Raw genomic sequence first — 19,429 nt, 5'->3', positions numbered from 1 at the left:
ACCTGCTTGTGAAGACAGAGGCTAAAGAGGACACAGAGTTTTTGTCCCACCTGATGGACACCTCCTGGTCTGATGTACGCTGCGTGCATTCTGGCTCCAGACACTCGCTCATAAAACTCGAACAGCTACAAGACAACCAAAAATAAACACTATCACTCTCTGACATCATGGTTTCAGGCCTCCAAAGTGACAGGAAGAAAATAAATTCCCATCATGGATCAAACAACCAGCAGCCTGTGGTCCGACGGTGCTGGTTTAAGAACTGAACTCTGACGAGTCAGCAAACTGTCACCTCTCATGACAGAGTTTACAGAAATGATCGTTGATGAGTTTTACAGGTTTTGGTAAATGACCCAACCTCAAACAATGCTGCAGGATAGCGGTCAGATAACATTTTGAGGATGACTCAACTACTACCACATCAAACTTTAGTTCAATATATACTGTAGTTCTAGCCAACATGGTGGCTCAGATGGTAGAGCTGCTGCCTCTCAGCAAAAAGGTTACCGGTTCAAATCTCGGTCCAGGGACCTTTCTGGGTGGAGTCTGCATGTTCTCTCTGTTCATGCATGGATTTTCTCCGGGTACTCCAGTTTCCTCCCACAGACCAAAAACATGCATGTTAGGCTGGCTGGTAACTCTAAACTGTCTCTAGGTGTGAGTGAGAGAGTGAATGGTTGTTGGTCTCGGTGATGGACTGGAGACTAAAAATATCACGATAACAAAATTAGGTGGACGATTGTCTCAAAAATTATTGCGATAAATGATATTGTTTGAAATTTGACAATAATTAGTAATTATTGTCAAATTTAAGAAGAAATGTTGTTTAATTTGTTTTGTGTGTAGTACCTTTTTTTGACCACCAGATGGCAGTATAAGACTGTTTGAACCGAAGGATGGATAGTGAGGGAGCGAGCAGCGTGTCTCTTTAAGAAAAATGAGAGGGAGGCCCCTTGACGTGACATGGGCTGTCTGTCCTTCCATTTTTTTCCGGTTCTCAAAATGGCAGATGCTCGGTGTGGTTTGAGCTCTTTAGCATAGCATTTTTCACACAAAGCTTTTAATAAAAAAATTAAAGAAAAAATTCTGTTAACAAGTTCTCAGCTTTTTTTGCAGAGAAAAACAACTTTTTACATGAAGGCACGGGTTTCAACCGTGAATTTTGGAGCTTCAACAAGACGGAGGTTTTGTCCGAGGGTGGCCTGTTAGCTTAGCTCGTAGCTTAGCTTCTCTGCTTAGCTGCTTTTAATGATCCAAAAACACAATTTTGGATCGTTAAAACAGATTTTAAAGAGAAAAGAGAAAGGGAGGGGTCAGTGAAGAGCACCGGAGTTGAGCCTTTTATCATCCAGTGTCTTCAGTAGAAAGAGAGAGACACGAATAAACGATAAAGCCAATAAATGAAAATGAGGTTGATAATTTTAATTTATCATGGTATTAACCGATTTATCGTTTATCTCAACAGGCCTAATGGAGACCTGTCCAGGGCCTCTCCCACAGACTGCTGGACATAGGCACCAGTGACCCCATGCAGGCAGACATATGGATCTAGTTCTAGCTGAACTGGCTTGACTTCAAATGTTATTCAGTAGTAGATATAAATCCAAGAAATAATTGCATTAAATTTAAATAAATCCATCTAGGGGTCTAGTGGTGAGATATTTTGCTAAAAAAGAGTAACATAGTTCTAGAATTGCACCGCTCAAGGTGGTTGCATGTTGGAGCAGCTCTGTTATGTTCATTCTGAGATTTTGCTTTTGGAAACTTTAATTCCTCTTTTTCTGGATGTAAATCACATTTTTTGGATGATTGTTTCCACTGGTATCAGATGCTGTGCACCTGGAAGGATTTTTACTGAAACTTTTTTAGTTTTGGACATTTGTTATGATGCAGAACCATGGCAACAAGGCTGTTTACTACAACCAACAGCTGATTAACATCTCAAAAGCTCAAATAATATCTCAACTACAGCCCCAAATCTCAAATGAGTTGAAAGGATGTTCTGTGGATGCATTCTCATCTACCTGCCAGCTGTGCTTAAGTGTCTGACCACTGAGATCCTGGAACTAGCAGGAAACACGGCTCATGACAGCTGAAGGACAGGATCGTCCCTCGGCACCTACAGTTGGCTGTCCGCAGCGATGAGGAGCTCGGCAGACCACTGGGAGGAGTGACCATCGCTCTGGGAGTTCTGCCCGGCATTCGGGTGGTCCTACAGACCGGGGGAACCAAGAGGCCAGCCGAGTCTGGGTGGACAGATCGGATGGCATCTGCAGCCAGTTTCTTAGGATCCACTGTGGGATGGACCTTTACAAGAGATCCTTCCTGTCTACAGCCATCAGCATCTATAACATCTCTTAATGAAATGAGGATAACGAGTTACAACAACAAATAATTTCCCTCTGGGATTAATAAAGTATTTTTGAATTGAATTGAATTAATTCACAGACTCAGACAAAAAACATTATTGCCCTTTTGTCTCGCGGTGAGCCGTAATGAAATAAGAAGTGGTCACTCGTTTAACAAAGGCTTTTTGAGCAATGATCTACATAATTAATAATGATTATTTTTCTAAAACATCTTTAAATCACTTCATTATTTAGATTTATTCTGATTTGTCCTCACTGTGTCCAACAGAATTGTCAACAGGTGTTAGATCTCATTTTGATGTCAGGTCATGATGCAGCTCTACAGCTCTCATGGGTCTGGTGTCCTTTGCTACAAAATGTTTAAAATATATTTTCCATCACCCAGTTACATGGAGCGGGCTGTCTCCTGCTGCTGGTCTGGTCTGCACCTTACACCTTAAAGTTCGGCAGAAGGACAGGTTACAAGCCACTTCTGCTGTTGGATTGTGTGAGAAGATGGTTCATTTTATGCCAGTGAGGAGATGAGGGTTAAAGGACGGAGGTCTGAGAGTCAAAAGTTCACTGTTGCAACAGGTTAGTGTTGAATCAAACAGAATCAAAGAGGATTTAAAAATAAAGATATGTGTAGACATCATGACAAACTTCAAAACATTGTCACATTAATGTTTGATCATGTTGTCCAGCACTACTTCATAGCACAGCAAGTCAGGAGCAAATCATGAAGAATATTGCTTTAGGGCAGCCTGTGAAGATAAATGAGTCTCAGAAGTCGTCACACGAGCATACAAAAAGATTTGTACGTACAAGCTGCGTTCAACGACCCCGTAAATCTGGCAACGCTCACATTTCCCAGCTTTCTATCAGCCTTGAACACAGCATTGCATTTGTGAAACTGGAGCAGTAAGAAAGTCTCAAAAGTCATTCACAGGCAGCTGATCTGTGCACAGCAGGTGATTTGTGCTCATTTGACAATTTGTATGAGCAGAATAATCCTACTTATTAGAACAATGTCCATTTGATAAACTCTTCATGGATTTGTAATTCGACACATCCAGGGTGTACCCCGCCCCTCGCACAGTGATTGCTGGACATGGGCACCAGCGACCCCCGTGACCCAAAATGGAACAAGCGGGTAAAGATAATGGATGGATGGATGGATTTGTAATTCTTGTGGCATGCTCACATGACTACATTTGAGACCAGTTTATCTCCATATCCTTCCAATCCAAAAAAAGTGAAGATGTGAATTGACCAAGAATTGGGAGAGAAGCCACACTGACCTTCTCCCTCTCCTCAAACAGCCAGAAAAATGGAGTCATGGCACCCACGTCGAGGGCATGGGTGCCGATGGCCATGATGTGGTTCATGATGCGGGTCAGCTCTCCAAACAGAACTGTAAACACACAAAAATAAAATATAATCAGATCTGAGGCCAGAACTCACACTTCGAGTCACAAAAAATATATATGTGTGTGTGGTTTGGACTGTTTGTGAAACATAAAAAGGTAAGGCATGATGTCAAATGTCCTTCAGAGATAATTTAACACTTACGATGGTGTTTTATGCTTTAAAACTAAATATAATAAATATAACTGTACAACAAATGGCTCCCTGCTCTCCAAACTTTTTTTAGATGAGCTGCTGCCATATAATTCAAAATTACTTTTTTTTTTTAAGTTCGACGTTTACATTTTTCTGTTGTAAATAAATTATAGTTTTATCAGGTTTGCAATCATTGCATTCTGATTTTATCTGTTACACAACACCCCGTCTGTTTCAGGATTAGGGGTGTATAAACTGAAGGTAAGATGGATGTAACTGCATTAAACTGTCCGTTTAATGTTCAGACTAATAACCAGGTTTAATTCTCCTTCAAATATGCCAAGGTACCGTAATTTCCAGATTATAAGCCACTACTTTTCTCACAAGCATTGAACACTGCGTCCAATGCTGCGGCTAATTTATGGGTTGTGTTTTTTTTAATGTTTAACAGGCTAATGAGATTCATGCCTCCAAAACATTTAGTCTCATCACACCCGGGCACTCACAGAGCTGCCCAGTACACGTCTCTTTTCGGGGGTGAGTCCTCGTGACTCAATGAGACTACTTGCATAAATAAAGGTTAAAAAATAAAACAAAATCAAACCAGTTAAGTTACCAAACAGGTCACAGTGGACCAATGAAACTTTGAGTTACCATAAATCAAACACTCTCACTAAATTCTTCAGATCAGTTATTTTGCGCTTCATGCACAGACCCCCATCTTGGAAAACACATGAAGAAATGTAAATGATCCAGTTTCAAGTTAAAGGCGATCGATCTGGCTGTCGAAGAAGGAAACAGAGCTGCTGCACGCAAGCTTGGCATTAATGAATCGATGGTGAGATGTTGGAGACGACAGCGTGACAAACTGGACCAACACAAAAGGACGACCAAAGAGGGTAAAAAAAAAAAAAAAGCTGATGGCCCAAACTTGCAAACATTCTTGAAGACTGGGTGAACACACAGAGAGCAGACGGCTGAGGTGTTTACATCACACAGATCTGACAGAACGACAAAACAATCACCACCAAAAACAAGACTGAAGATCTTTCTGTGTAAATCTCTCATGTTACAATGTGGACACCTGTGGTTTAGACAAGCACGGCCTAGAAATGTACAAAATTATTATTTTTTTTTTTAAGTGGGTGTGGTTTATATTTGGACATGCTAAATAGTCCAAAAATCATGGTACTTTGGTCTGGCTTTATATAACTAGACAGGCTAGACTGGAAAACTGTTGTTTGTTCTGAACTAAAGGTTTACTTTTCTTTAACATAAAGACTCGTTACTGGAGACATCTGGAACGCTCCTAAAGCCAGTGGCAGTCCATGAAGATGAACAGTGTTCACTAGCCTTTATCTGATTTCCTTATAGAGCCACGTCCTCATTGTCTAAACGTGATCTGATACCTTGCATAGGTGCAAAAGGAGGGTGCAGTTTGCTCCACATTTGTCAGAACTTTTATAAATTTAAAGAGTTTTAAATACAAACCGGATTCCAAAAAAGTTGGGACACTAAACAAACTGTGAATAAAAACTGAATGCAATGATGTGGAGATGGCAAATGTCAATATTTTATTCGTAATATAACAGATGACAGATCAAAAATTTAATCTGAGTAAATGAAACATTTTAAAGGAAAAATATGTTGATTCAAAATTTCATATTGTCAACAAATCCCAAAAAAGTTGGGACACGTAGCAATAAGTGGCTGGAAAAAGGAAATTGAGCATATAACGAACAGCTGGAAGACCAATTAACACTAATTAGGTCAATTGACAGCATGATTGGGTATAAAAAGAGCTTCTCAGAGTGTTAGTGTCTCTCAGAAGCCAAGATGGTAAGAGGATCACCAATTCCACCATTGTTGCGCAGAAAAATAGTGCAGCTAATACCAAAATGGTGTTACCCAGCGTAAAATAGCAAAGACTTTTAAGTTATCATCATTAACCGTGCATAACATCATCAAAAGATTCAGAGAATCTGGAACAATTGCTGTGCGTAAGGATCAAGGCCATAAAACTCTACTGGATGCTCGTGATCTCCGGGCCCTTAAACATCACTGCACCTTAAACAGGAATGCCACTGTCAAGGAAATAACAGAATGGGCTCAGGAATACTTTCAGAAAGCATCGTCAGTGAACACAATTCACCGTGCCATCCGCCGTTGCCAGCTGAAACTCTACAGTGCAAAGAGGAAGCCATTTCTAAGCAAGCTCCACAAGCTCAGACGTTTGCACTGGGCCAGGGGTCATTTAAAATGGAGTGTGGCAAAATGGAAGACTGTTCTGTGGTCAGATGTCACGATTTGAAGTTCTTTATGGAACACTGGGACGCCATGTCATCCAGACCAGAGAGGACAAGGATATCCCAAGTTGTTATCAACGCTCCATTCAGAAGCCTGCATAACTGATGGTATGGAGTTGCATGAGCGCTTGTGGCATGGGCAGCTTGCATGTCTGGAAAGGCACCATTAATGCAGAGAACTATGTTCAGGTTCTAGAACAACATATGCTCCCATCTAGACATCATCTCTTTCACCCTGCATTTTTCAACACGATAATGCCAGACCACATTCTGCAGCAATCACAACATCATGGCTACGTAGGAGAAGGATCTGATTACTGAAATTGCCAGCCTGCAGTCCACATCTTTCACCTATAGAGAACATTTGGCGGATCATAAAGAGGAAGGTGCTGTTGGATAAAATGTAAATGTTATAATTTAAAACTGTTTTTAGACCCCGCATCATTTAATTAAACTCCAGTCGTGTGAACTAAAGAATGGCCATTTGTCTTGTTCTAAAGTGTTCACTTGCAATCAGACCAAGACCTTGGGTTTTTAAACAACCATGATGTTATTCAGATCTGACCTCGCTACTCCGGCTATCCCGTTTTGTAAACAAGCTGTCTGTTTAGTCATCTTTTCTGGCTCCGCTGCGTCGGAGAAAATCTGTATCTGTTGATTTTGCCTGCTCACTCCTCTTGCCTCACAATAAAACACGAGCTCTCCCGTCGAACGGCGGACTTCACCTTGACGTTTGGTCAGGTCACGAACTCCCACCTCTGCAGAGGGCTCGTCAAAATTCTTATACTCTGTCTTGTGTGTGAATTCTTTAAAGGTGATACGAGGGAAAAAATCCCTAACAGGTGCAACAAAGAAGGCCCAAGGCGATTGAACAGTTAGAGGCTTGTATTACCATACCATACCAATTTATTTATAAAGCACTTTAAACAGTGACAAAGCAAACCAAAGTGCTGTACAGGGACAAAAAGAACAAGCACATAGCAACAGATTACATAACAGGACACCAAAAAGTAGAAACCAACAAAAACAATAATGGATAACAACAACAACCGCAACATGACTAACAGTGTGATGCACACAGACTCAGCACAGATCACACAGTGCAGAAAGCCAGGGAATAGAAATGTGTTTTTAAGCGAGATTTAAAAACTGTGAGGGAGGGTGCCTGTCTAACGAGCAGAGGTAACTCATTCCAAAGTCTTGGGCCTGTTACAGAGAAGGCCCTGTCACCTCTGCGCTTGAGACGGGTTCCTGGGACTGTTAGGAGCAACTGGTCTGCTGATCTGAGAGAACGTGGTGGGACATACAGCTGGAGCAGATCAGTAAGATAGGAGGGGGCAGAGCTGTTTAGTGATTTATAGACATACAAAAGTATTTTGAATTGGATTCGAAAGTGAACCGGAAGCTAGTGTAGGGAGGCCAAAACAGGTGTAATGTGCTCTCTTTTGCTTGTGCTGGTCAAAAACCGGGCTGCTGCGTTTTGGACCAGTTGGAGTCTAGCTATGGAGGTCTGACTGATACCAAAAAGGAGTGAGTTGCAATAGTTGAGCCTGGATGTAATGAAAGCATGAATTACTGTCTCCAGGTTATTTTTGGACAATATGGGCTTCAGTTTAGACAGTCACCTCAGCTGGAAAAAGCAGGATTTAACAATCATATTTACATGATTGTTGAGTTTCAGAGAAGGGTCAAGTATCACTCCTAGATTAGTGACTCTTCGTTTCACCAACGGTGACAGAACGGATAGGTCGATGCAGTGGTTGGTGATTGTGTCATTGGGAGGAAAGAGCATAACTTTAGATTTCTTCTCGTTGAAACTCAAGAAATTTAAAGCCATCCAATCTCTGATGTCAGCCAGGCAGTCCAGTAACGGTTGAATAGAGCAAGTACCATTGAGTCTGAGGGGGAAGTAGATTTGGCAGTCATCGGCGTAGAAATGAAAAGGTATGTTATGTTTCCTGAAAATAGCACCTAGTGGCAGCAGGTATAAAGAAAATAAAAGAGGACCAAGGATGGACCCTTGCGGTACCCCCCATTTAAGCGCTGCCGAGGCTGAACTAAAATCTTTGATGGAGACACAAAAGGACCTGTCAGCGAGGTAAAATCTAAACCATTCGAGGGCTGACCCAGTGATGCCCACCCACTGCTCTAACCTCGCAATGAGGATCTCGTGGTCAATTGTATCAAAGGCAGATGTGAGGTCCAGTAAGAGAAGGAGCACAGAATCACCAGCGTCTGTGAATAGGAGAATGTCGTTAAAAACCTTGAGTAGAGCAGTTTCAGTGCTGTGGAGAGGTTTAAAGCCAGACTGGAATAGCTCTAAGATGGCATTTTCCTCTAGAAAGCATTTCAGCTGGGACTCCACTATTTTTTCCAGCAGTTTAGCGACAAATGGGAGTCTGGAGACAGGCCGGAAGTTGGACATGACTGAGGGGTCAAGTCTAGGTTTTTTCAGGAGAGGTTGGACAGCAGCATGTTTAAAAGTTATTGGCACCACACCTGAGGCTAAGCTGCTGTTCACAATGCCAAGAACAGGAGGGCCCAGAACAGGAAGAAGCTCCTTAAGGAGTCGAGGGGGGACAACGTCAAAAGGGGAGCCAGATGGCTTCATGCCGCACATGACCTGCTCCAGGGAAGAGAGAGATGGGCTCGACGTGGTCAAGAACAGCAACACAATGAGATGGGATGGACGGATCATGAGCAGGTGGAGAAATGAGTGCCCAGGTGTTTGCAACTTTTTCAGAAAAGAAATGGAGGAAGTTTTCACACAGCTCAGTTGAGACTTCTAGAGGTGAAGGTTCACTGAGGTGTAGAACTGAGTTCAGGGTGGAAAAAAGGACTCGGGGGTTGTGGGAGTTTGAGGCAATTATTGCAGAAAAGAACTTCGATTTGGCGGCTTTAACTGCCTTTGATAATGACGCCAACTCTCCTTTAGGATTTGAAAAGAAACCTGCAGCCTGTCTTTCCTCCACCTGCGTTCTGCTCTCCTACACTGCTGTCTAACGGCTTGAGTGACGTCATTAAGCCATGGTTCTGATAAAAGTTTTGTTTTCCTGGTTTTAACGGGAGCAACACGGTCCAGAATATTTAAGCAAACAGAGTTAAGCTGAGAGGTTATCTCCTCGGTGGAGAGAGACATTGAGAGCTGATCGATCCTCTCAGAGCTAAAAGCTTCAGTAAAACGTGCAGCAGTGAAACGGTTAATGGCGCGTGAAGTACGTGCAGAATCACATGACTTAGCAGTAGGACAAGGCGGGATGATATCAAACAAGACAGGCATGTGGTCTGAGAGAACGTTGTCACCGATCACCAAGTTACAAACAGAGACATCACATGTTAAAATGAGATCCAGAGTGTGACCGTGTTGTTGGGAGGGAGAATTTACGTTGAGTTAAATTAAATGAGTCCAACAAATCAAGGAAGTCCTTCACTAACGGCTTCTCCTGACAACAGACATGAATATTAAAGTAACCAACGATAATAAAGTGATCATATCTTGGTGTGATGTAAGCCAGAAAATCAGATAATTCACTTATGAAGTCCTTAGAACGAGGGGGGCGATAAACAATCGCACACAGAACGGGAGGGGAATGTCCGAGTTCAAAAACACTCAGCTCAAAACTGGAGCAGGGCATGAGGGTGGACAACTGTTTACAGGAAAAGTTTGATTTAAATAAAGTTAATATTCCACCACCCCGCGGACCTGATGGCCGCGGGGCATTAAAACACAGAGTCAGGAGGTAAAAGTTCCACCAAGGCGCTTGAATTACCCAAAGGCAACCAGGATTCAGTGAGAAAAAGAAAATCTAGTCCCTCGTCTTTAAAAAAGTCATTTAGAATAAAAGTCTTGTTGGCAACAGACCTTGTGTTGATGAGGCACGTCCTGATCTAGTCAGACACAGAACCAGCCATGGTGGGGGTGGTGCGTGCCAACGGTTGCAGATTTTCAAAAACAGCGCCTCCAGGACGGTCCAAGCGCCAAGCCGGTAGACAACACCCATATTTTCCCTGGTCCGGGCACGTAGGAAGCTGGCTGTGGAAACGTTGACCACGCAGAGCTTTGAGTTTTACCAGCCGGCCGGCACGTTTACCCTGGCGTCTGGATCGATATCTCCGAGAAGGCAGGCTTGGGGCCCAGCGTAAACAAGCAGGCACGTCTGCCAGAAGGGGTGGAAGGGGGGGGGGGGTCCCGAGTCACGATCAAAATGGTCCGAATCAGCGACAGCAGATACAGACAATCGAAGATCGAGGAGCTGTTGTCGGTCATACACAAGCAGCGAGTTGATATCCCAGACAAAAAACGAAAAAAACAGAAATAATCAAGTAGTATTAGACATGAATGGGAGAGCATTCCTATTTCTAAACTTGAGAAACTGGTCTCCTCTGTACCCAGACGTCTGTTGAGTGTTGTAAGAAGAAGGGGGGATGCCACACAGTGGTAAAAATGGACCTGTCCCAACTTTTTTGGGATTTGTTGACGCCATAAAATTTGGAAACAAAAGATTTTTCCCTTAAAATGATACATTCTCAGTTTAAACTTTTGATCTGTGATTTGTGTTCTATTCTGAATAAAATATTAGATGTTGGCACCTCCACATCATTGCATTCAGTTTTTATTCACAATTTGTTTAGTGTCCCAACTTTTTGGAATCTGGTTTGTATTTTTTTTTTCCATTAAACACTTTACATGAGGAATAAATGGCAGATTGTTGCCAAAAATGAGGCGCCCCCCGTTGCATTTTTCATATTTAGTGACCCTACAAACCATTCAAGAAATGTTACATAAACATACCTGCCAACCGTCCTGATATGAGGACAGTCCCAGATTTAAAACCATTTTCAAACTATTGTAAAGTTAAGGTAATGCAAAGCAAACTTTAAAATACAAAACAATCATGTGTTATCAGCAACATGCTTGGAATAATAGATAAACATTTTGATGTTGAAGTTTTGGTGTGTTTATTCACTGACTCAGCCATCAACCATCATTTATTAGGTTGAAAATATTTGCTTTGTAAAATCAGTATTGAGGGATTGTTTGTGTGGGTGCTTGTGTTACAGTTAAAGTGAAAAATCTGGATTGGTAGACAGATACGGAGTTCATAGGGAAGTTGTATTTGATATTTTATGTGTACTTTGTTACTGCATAAGGTCATATGGTGCAAAGGATACTTTGTGATAAAAGTATGATGCAGTCGAGACAAACTCATGGACCTCACGGTGTCAAAATAAAACAAAAATAAGGTTGTTTTCACACTAGATAGTCCGGTAGACTCGGTTCGGTTCGGGACCAATATTCATGAGCTTTTGTTTACATTTGAGCTGGTGCGTTTGCATTCACACTGCACTGTGCAGTCGAGCCAACCTGTTGAGCCAACCTATTCCCCCGCTCGCCTGTGGGGGCGCTGCACCAAGAACTACTGAAAGAAACGACACAAAAACCTCTGAAGACACGTCTTCTTCTTCTTCTGTAAATAAAAATAAAAACGAAGTGGCATCAAGTTTTAGCAGTTTTAGGAGTTATATTTTGTCATTTTTCAAAAATGGACTTAGCATGAGCAGAAGATGAGACAGAAGACCATGGAGAATATTGTTTTCCACACAAGGCAGCTGACGGCTCCATTTAAGGTCAGAGAAATGAGTGTTTGTTTACCCTGCGGAGCGGGGTCTGGTCTGTTTACATTCATACTGCACTCGAACCGCGCTGGAGTTCGCTTCTACCGGACCGAGACCTAGGTTTTAGCCCGGGCCAGAGTTCGCCTTTTTGTTCCATGACAGAGTTCGATGGCGCGTTCACACCTCCCTAAACGAGCCGGACTTTCTAGGAAAAAGAGCTAGAGTTCGATTAAAGTGGACTAAACAGGGCTGGTGTGAATGCACCCTAAGAGTTATGCAAGTTTAGAGTTTGATCTCAGATACATTTCAGCTTAAAGGCCAGTCAGTGTTCATGTTTCACCTTTCAATAAATATACAAGATAGTTTTTAATGTTTAATCCTGGGATTTAGTAAAATGCAATACGAATGGCTAGAAAATGTTTTTTAATTGGGGGGGGGGGTGCATCTGAACCCCCAAAGACTGCTTCACTGGAACATACGGGTGTTCCTCACTGGCATCAGCAGATGTTGGCAGGTAAACATAAAGCTTGTGTGCTGCTGTAAACAAACTGTGTGAACATTAGAAATAATTGTTTGTAAGCACCTCTGATCCACTGGGCACGAGGCGGAGCCTGGATATTGAGCAGCTTCTCCACAGCCAGAGAGTAGGCCTCCTCATTGCACATCATGGAGACATAGTCCAGACGGTCGAAGTAGGGCAGAGCCTGAAGTGCAGAGGAACAAGAGCAGCTTAAAGGAGTTAAAGAACACAAACAAATGAAGCACGATTAAAATTAACTTTTCATTAACCATCAACTCTTTTTGTTAACATTTCAACAAAAGAGTGAAGTGTTTTCTTTCTCCTCCACATCCAGGACGGGAAACCATCTGATTTAAAGGAGAACCTGAATATACAAACAGTCTGAAGCAACACCTACTGATCAAGAAGGGGACTGCAGACGGTGCAGTGCGTTTCAAAATATAACTAGCTGTTACGCTGATGTCCCCCGTCACTGAGGGATTTGAAAAATAAATGTTTGTTTGTAATTTGTGAGTTGAGTGTTTTATGGTCTTGCCTTTTTGTTCCGTGACAGAGTTCGATGGCGCATTCACACTTCCCCAAACGGACCGGACTTCCTAGGACTAGAGTTTGGAACAACAGGGCTGGTGTGAATGCACCCTTAATACACAGCCTATTAATAGTTCCTTTATTGTCAGAAAACTCTTTAAACTATAACATCTGTCAACACACAGTGATGCTTTTTGTCACACTCAGTAACAGTAAAGTACAGCAGCTGTCAGACTGAGAGGTGAGTGAGAACTCTGTTCACATTAGAGCCCAAATCAAGTTTTTCATGGTGATGGCTGCAGGGCGAGACACTAAATGGAAGGATGAGAAAAAGTAGAGCTTGTACTGTGAAGGACATGTGATCTCTGAAGGTGATGAAAATAAAACACCTGGTACTCAGCCCCTCCAGAAGAAGGCAGGAACATTTAGCACCAGTGTTATATTAAAAAAACAACTTATAAACAATGTTAACAGACTGGACGAAGGCGCCACCCAGTGGTCTGGTGTCTTACACTGAATCCCCATTGGTATTTTCTCATTTATTAAACTGCTTTATTTTGATATCGTTGTTCATGAGTGGAGGTGAAAATAAACAAATTCAGTTGTTATTGTATAGCGTGAGCCATCATCCTTCAAGAAGAGTTAACTCCTCCTGCTGCCCTTGGGTTAAACTGACAGGCACTATGCACACGTGTTTCAGTTTAAATTGAGGACTCGTTGTTTGACCCAAGAGCAGCAGCAGGTTTTAAATGTTGTTGTTTTTTAAAGCAAACTGGGAGTGAGTTGGGGGAAGATGATGGTACCACCAATGTTTTTCCACTTCGAGCACCAACGTTGAGCAGAAATACTGACATCACAGGAAGTAATTCAAAAATGTACCACCTGATCTAAATGCTATAATTACAAACAAAATGCATCTAACACAACTACTGCTTAAATAATACGACATGTTGTAATATTTATTATACTCTAACATGTTGTCTGTCTGTTTATCTTTTCAGTAGGGAGAACACAAACAGATGACTGTTTTTCAAGAACAGGAACAGTTGAGGGGAATCGTCTCCTCTTTAGCTGCAATGAGTGACAGCTCGCCTGGGTGTGTGTGTGTGTGTGTGGAGACACTACTTAGTGCTCCATGCAACAGTGAAAACTCCGGTCTCTGACATCCTATTCAAAAAAGCCTAAACTGCAGAAAAGATTTGATGGAAACACTGAAAGGTTTTGAGGCTTGAAAGCAAAAACCAGTCCAAGCATTTTACTCCCTGTGCTCTCCAAGGTCTTGAAAGGACTGCACCACAAAGCATCGTCAAACAAACGTCACAATAAATTCCTGCTCAGCTTGGGTAAAACAGATGAACAGCAACGCCACATGTGCATCCATAAAACTCCATCACCGTGTAAAAGACTGAAACAAAACCTGTTCCCAAATGTGGTGCTTCAGTGTCAGTACCTGCAGGTAGGTTTTGTACTCCACCAGCTTTTCTGTGCCTCGATGGAGCAGGCCAATGTGTGGGTCACATCTAATCACAGTCTCTCCGCTGAGCTCGAGCACCAGACGTAGCACACCGTGAGCAGCAGGATGCTGGGGACCGAAGTTCACCTTTACGTTGGAAACATCCCAAACTCCCCGGGGATCTTTGTCTGAGAACACAACAGTAAAGGGATGATGTGTTAATATTTATAAAAATGTCCTGAAGCTGCTCAATAATCCAGGTAGATTAATGTAACAAGGTTGAGTCAGGTCCTCTGGACGGATTCTTCTTGTTGAAACTTTCCTTATTTTATACAAAAGACTCTTCAGTCTGAGGAGCTGCAAAAAAAAACTGTCTTGTACAGGTCCTTCTCAAAATCAATCAACCTTTATTTATACAGGTAATTCCCATTGAGCCTCGAGGACTCATTTACAAGAGAGACCTGATTTCAACAAAGAAAGATGACAACAATGGACAACAGCAACAACAATAAACAGTTATAAAAAAAGCATACTACAGTTTTTTTTTTTTTTAACAAATAGGATGGCTAAAAGGAAAAGGTAGTAACAAAACAAAAAACAGCTAGATTCCAAGACAAATGTAGAAAACTAACAACAGGAACATGTCAGCATTGGACCCTGCCAGGTGTCCAACAGATTCTTAAAGCCACTTAGAGAGGTCAAGGTCGAGAGCTTCAAATCTTTTTGTAAGATATTCCAGGAAACTGGAGCGGAGTAGGAGAAGGCCCTTTTGCCTAGTTCAGTCCGCACTGAGGGAACACTGCAGGTAATAATGTCCTGAGAGCGCACTCCGTAGCTGCACTCACGCAGAGACATGTAGGAGGAGATGTATGAAGGCAGCAGACCAAGAAGTGATTTAAAGATGAAAATGTACCAGTGGGAGAGTCTGCATGAAGTTAATGATGTCCAGTTAACCAGTGAATACAGGATGCAGTGGTGGGTACGATAATCACAGCCAGTTATGAATCTTAGTGCACCATGATAGACAGCATCCAACATCTGCAGGGTTCTTGTAGGAGCATTCATGTAAATAATATCACCATAATCAATGGAGGGAAGGAAAGTCACAGATACAAGGCGTTTTCTAGCATTCAGGGTTAGACAGGATTTGTTTCTGAAAAAGAAACCCAGTTTAACTTTCAATTTCTTTATCAAGTTTTCCACATGGAGCTTAAAAGAAAGATGTGAGTCGACCAAGATACCCAAATATTTATAGGAATCAACAAACTCAATGGGGACACCATTTGAGGATAGAATCGGAGGAAGAACTGCTGGGACCAACTTCCTATTTGAAAAAAGCATCCCTTTGGTTTTGTCGGCATTTAGGACAAGTTTGAGGCGAAACAAATCAGTCTGGATGATGTTGAATGCAGATTTCAAAAGCTGGAAAGCCTTAGCAACTGTTTTAGCTCGACAATAAACAACTGTGTCGTCAGCATAGAAATGTATGGATGCATTAGGGATATTTTTACCTACATTATGTATATAGATTGTAAAGAGGGTGGGTCCTAAGACTGAGCCTTGTGGTACACCATTGTTGACTGTTAAAGAACTGGAGGATGTACCATTATGTTGAACACATTGCCTCCGGTCTGAAAGATAGTTAGAGAACTAACCAATGGTGTGATCTGAGAAACCGATTTCTGAGAGCTTATGGCACAAGATGTTATGATCCACAGTGTCAAAAGCTTTAGACAGGTCTAAGAAAAGTGCAGCACAATAATCCTTAGCATCCAGTGCTTCAACAACGTCATTAAGAACCTTCAGTGAAGCAGTGGTTGTGCTGTGTTGTTTCCTGAAACCAGATTGATGTGGAGGTAAGATGTTAAATGAGTCCAGATAATTTTTGATTTGAGAGTTTATCAGTTTTTCTAGAACCTTGGCTAAAATGCAGAGTTTAGAGATTGGCCGATAGTTGTTCAGTGAGGTGGGGTCTCCTCCCTTCAGCAAAGGAAGAACAAAGGCTGTTTTCCAAGTGTCTGGGATGGAGTTTTGTCTTATGGAGAGATTGAAGATGTGGGTCACAGGGACTGTGATGATGAGCAGCCAGCCTTAAGAAATAAGGTGGAAGTTCATCTGGACCTGCAGATTTTTTAGGATCAAGATCTTTTAACAGTTTATTGACCTCACTGACTGAGAATGGAGAAAAAGAGAAGCTGTGATTAACTGAGGATTGACTTGTAGGAGGGATTTGATTTGTAGAAGTTAGGTTATTAAGTGAAGTGGCTGATCTTCCATTAGTAACTGTGTCAAATAAAGAACTAGAAGCAACAAAATGTTTGTTGAAACAGTTCAGGATCTCGTGCTTATTTGACACAGGAACAGAGTTAATGAGAAGTTGTGATGGGAGGTCAGATGATTGGGGGGTGCCTGAGAGAGATTTAATTGTTTTCCAGAATCTGTTAGGGTCATTTAGATTTTTGGAGGTCTGAGATAAGAAATAGTTGCGTTTTGTTGCTTTAACAGCAGTTGTGCATTTATTCCTCATCTGTCGAAAACTCAACCAATCAGTGTCTGAGTCAGATTTTCTTGCTGCGGCCCAAAGATGATCTCTCCTGTGCAGGAGGTCAGCTAGCTCTGTAGTAAACCAGTGGCTGTCTCGTCCTTTTATTCTGAACTGACGAAAAGGAGCATGTATGTTCAGGAAATAAATAAAATTATTATGGAAATAGTTCCAAGCGGAGTTCACGTCATCAGTTAACAGAATACGATGCCAGTCAAAGTGAGACAGATCCCAGAGGAATGACTGTTCACAGAAATGTTTCAGATCCCTTTTTTGAATTAATCTGGGCTTAGAAGGTGGAAGTTTAATATTTCTTAAAGCCGCTGTCACACGATCACTCAAAAGATCAGCGAATACACCTGTACCAGGGAATTTGTGAGGCATATTAGTTAGAAACAGGTCTAAGATGGAGGAATTGTCAGGGTGGCTTTTATTTAATCTAGTGGGGGAGTCGATCAGTTGGGTTAAATTAAAAGACAAGCAACATTCCTTGAATTTGTCACAGAGGGGGATCGACTTACACCAATGTTGAGATCTCCAGCCAAAAAGACCTCTGTGAATTTTAAATTACCAAGGAATTCCATCATGGCATTTAATGCCTCAGGTGAAGCTGAGGGTGGTCGATAACGACCTACTACAGTTAAAACCTGGCCTCCATTCAAGGTGATGTTTACAGATAAGGCTTCAAACTGATTTGGAATTGTTTAGGAAGACACAAGACTTGAAACCAGAGAATCTCTAATGTAAATAATGACTCCACCCCCCCTTTTTTGACGATCACAGCGGTAGATGTTAAATCCATTGATTGCCACGTCATTATTCAGTACAGATTTGTTGAGTCAGGATTCAGAAATAAAGATAACATCAGCCCCAGAAGAACTGATCAGGATTTTCACAGCATCCAGTTTTTTCAGAAGGCTACGAGCATTTACATGCAGAAAATGGAGCCCAGAGGCGTTTTTAAAGTCATTTGGTGTGCTGTAATTAGTGGGGGGTCCAGGGTTGGGCTGAATCCCTTAGAGCAGTAACAACATTATTATCAGACATTTTCTTGAGTTTTTTGTGACTGATGTGTAATTACAGGAGTTAACAGTATGACAATTATCCCCCATAATCGAACCATGAGAAACATTAATGAAGACGTGATCATTCAGAACCCAAAAACAGTGAAAGTTGCAGTGATGGACAGATTCAGGTGTATTAACAAGATTCAGTGACTCCAGATAATCTGAGAACTGAAAATAGTGACAGTAATATGAATGATGCAGAAAAGTTTCAGACCATAAAACGTCACAGTTCAAATGGGCAAACAAACCCGACGAGGTGGGCCAACTGCAGTTTGAGTCGGGCTGAGGGGGGCTCCGGCCCCCCTGTGAAGATGGATGGATGGATGCTCCCATGAGAAACAGAAGCTGGGTCCAGAATCAACAGGCCGAAACAGAAACAGAAAATTTGCAGCAAATAGCAGAGCGAGCTGCCAGAAAATCCTCCTGAAGTGAAAGACATGATCCTAGCTCGTTTCAGGTCAACAGGGGCCAACAGCGTGATCCGGAATAAAATTAATTATTATCCAGGTGAGTTTGGATGGAGGCCTGCAGCAGCTCCGATACAAACTCCGAACTTCACTCGAACACCACGCAGCCCTGCTCCTTCACGCTGCTCCTCCACGCTGCTCCTCCGCTTCTCAGCACCCGACAGCACGGGGCACCCCCGGTGAAAAGCGAGACTGACCGGAGAGGCTGAGGTCAGCAACTGGTCCGGTCCGGTTCTGCTCCAGTTCGGCTCCGGCGCTCCAAGCACGAGAGACGAAGAGGCTGAAGATATCCCTGGCCCGGTTCTGCTCCGGTCCAGCGGCCCAGTCCGGCGGCGCGGTTATGCTCCGGTCCAGCGGCACTTCAAAGCACCGGAGCGTCTCCTCCAGGTGAACACAACGACTCCACGGAGGTGGATCTTCTTTCAGTAAAAGTAACGGGCTGCTCACTGAAGCTGAGACCGGCTCTGTAGAAGACGAATTCCCCCACAGCCACCCCGGTTCGGTTCTGGTCCAATTCGAGGGACACAGGTACACTTCCCCCACACCTATGGAGACACCACGAGGGCCAGTCCAGCTGAAAACCAGTGAAATACCACCCAGCGATATTTGTCGGAACCAGGTAGAACCACAAAGGTCCAGATAAGAGTTTGTTGAGGTCCAGAGAGAGAGAGAAAAAACACCGGACCTTCGTGCGTCGACTCCCCAGCTCGAGGGGTCACCTGGCCGGCAGGGTGCGCTCAGAGTGACCGATGGGGGGGGGAGCGGCCGATCGATCCTGGGCCAAAATATTTTTTTGGACGATCCTGTCCGGCTCTCTGAGTCACTGAACACCGAATTCGGTTGGAAGGAGGACCAGCTTTAGTCCGGTTCGAAAAACGGGTCAGTTTGATGATAAAAGACTGCAGAGAAGCCAGAAGGAGCTGCTGTCCATCAGCTCGCCGGAAGTGAAGTGAAAAAAATTAGATTAATTATTAAAAAAATTAGCACATTGTGATAAAGGTCATTATTTTCCATAATGT

At 42.6% G+C, this 19,429-nt stretch overlaps 1 protein-coding gene across 1 annotated transcript in view; it reads right to left on the bottom strand.

Moving 5' to 3' along the window:
- The window catches only part of ndufs2 (NADH:ubiquinone oxidoreductase core subunit S2), a 43,586-nt gene that overhangs the window by 10,377 nt on the left and 13,780 nt on the right, over positions 1–19,429 (bottom strand). The window contains exons 3-6 of the mRNA XM_037675094.1: positions 14,332–14,522; positions 12,417–12,537; positions 3,650–3,762; positions 51–125 (exon numbers count right to left, since the gene is read on the bottom strand). Coding sequence (XP_037531022.1) covers positions 51–125; positions 3,650–3,762; positions 12,417–12,537; positions 14,332–14,522 — 500 coding nt within the window. The remainder of the gene's footprint in view (positions 1–50; positions 126–3,649; positions 3,763–12,416; positions 12,538–14,331; positions 14,523–19,429) is intronic.

Source organism: Nematolebias whitei, chromosome 1 (genome assembly GCF_014905685.2).
Source record: "Nematolebias whitei isolate Nwh7 chromosome 1, NemWhi1, whole genome shotgun sequence".
Lineage (NCBI taxonomy): Eukaryota > Metazoa > Chordata > Actinopteri > Cyprinodontiformes > Rivulidae > Nematolebias > Nematolebias whitei.
The sequence above is the reverse complement of the archived record's forward strand: the minus strand, read 5'-3'. Positions and strand labels throughout refer to the sequence as shown.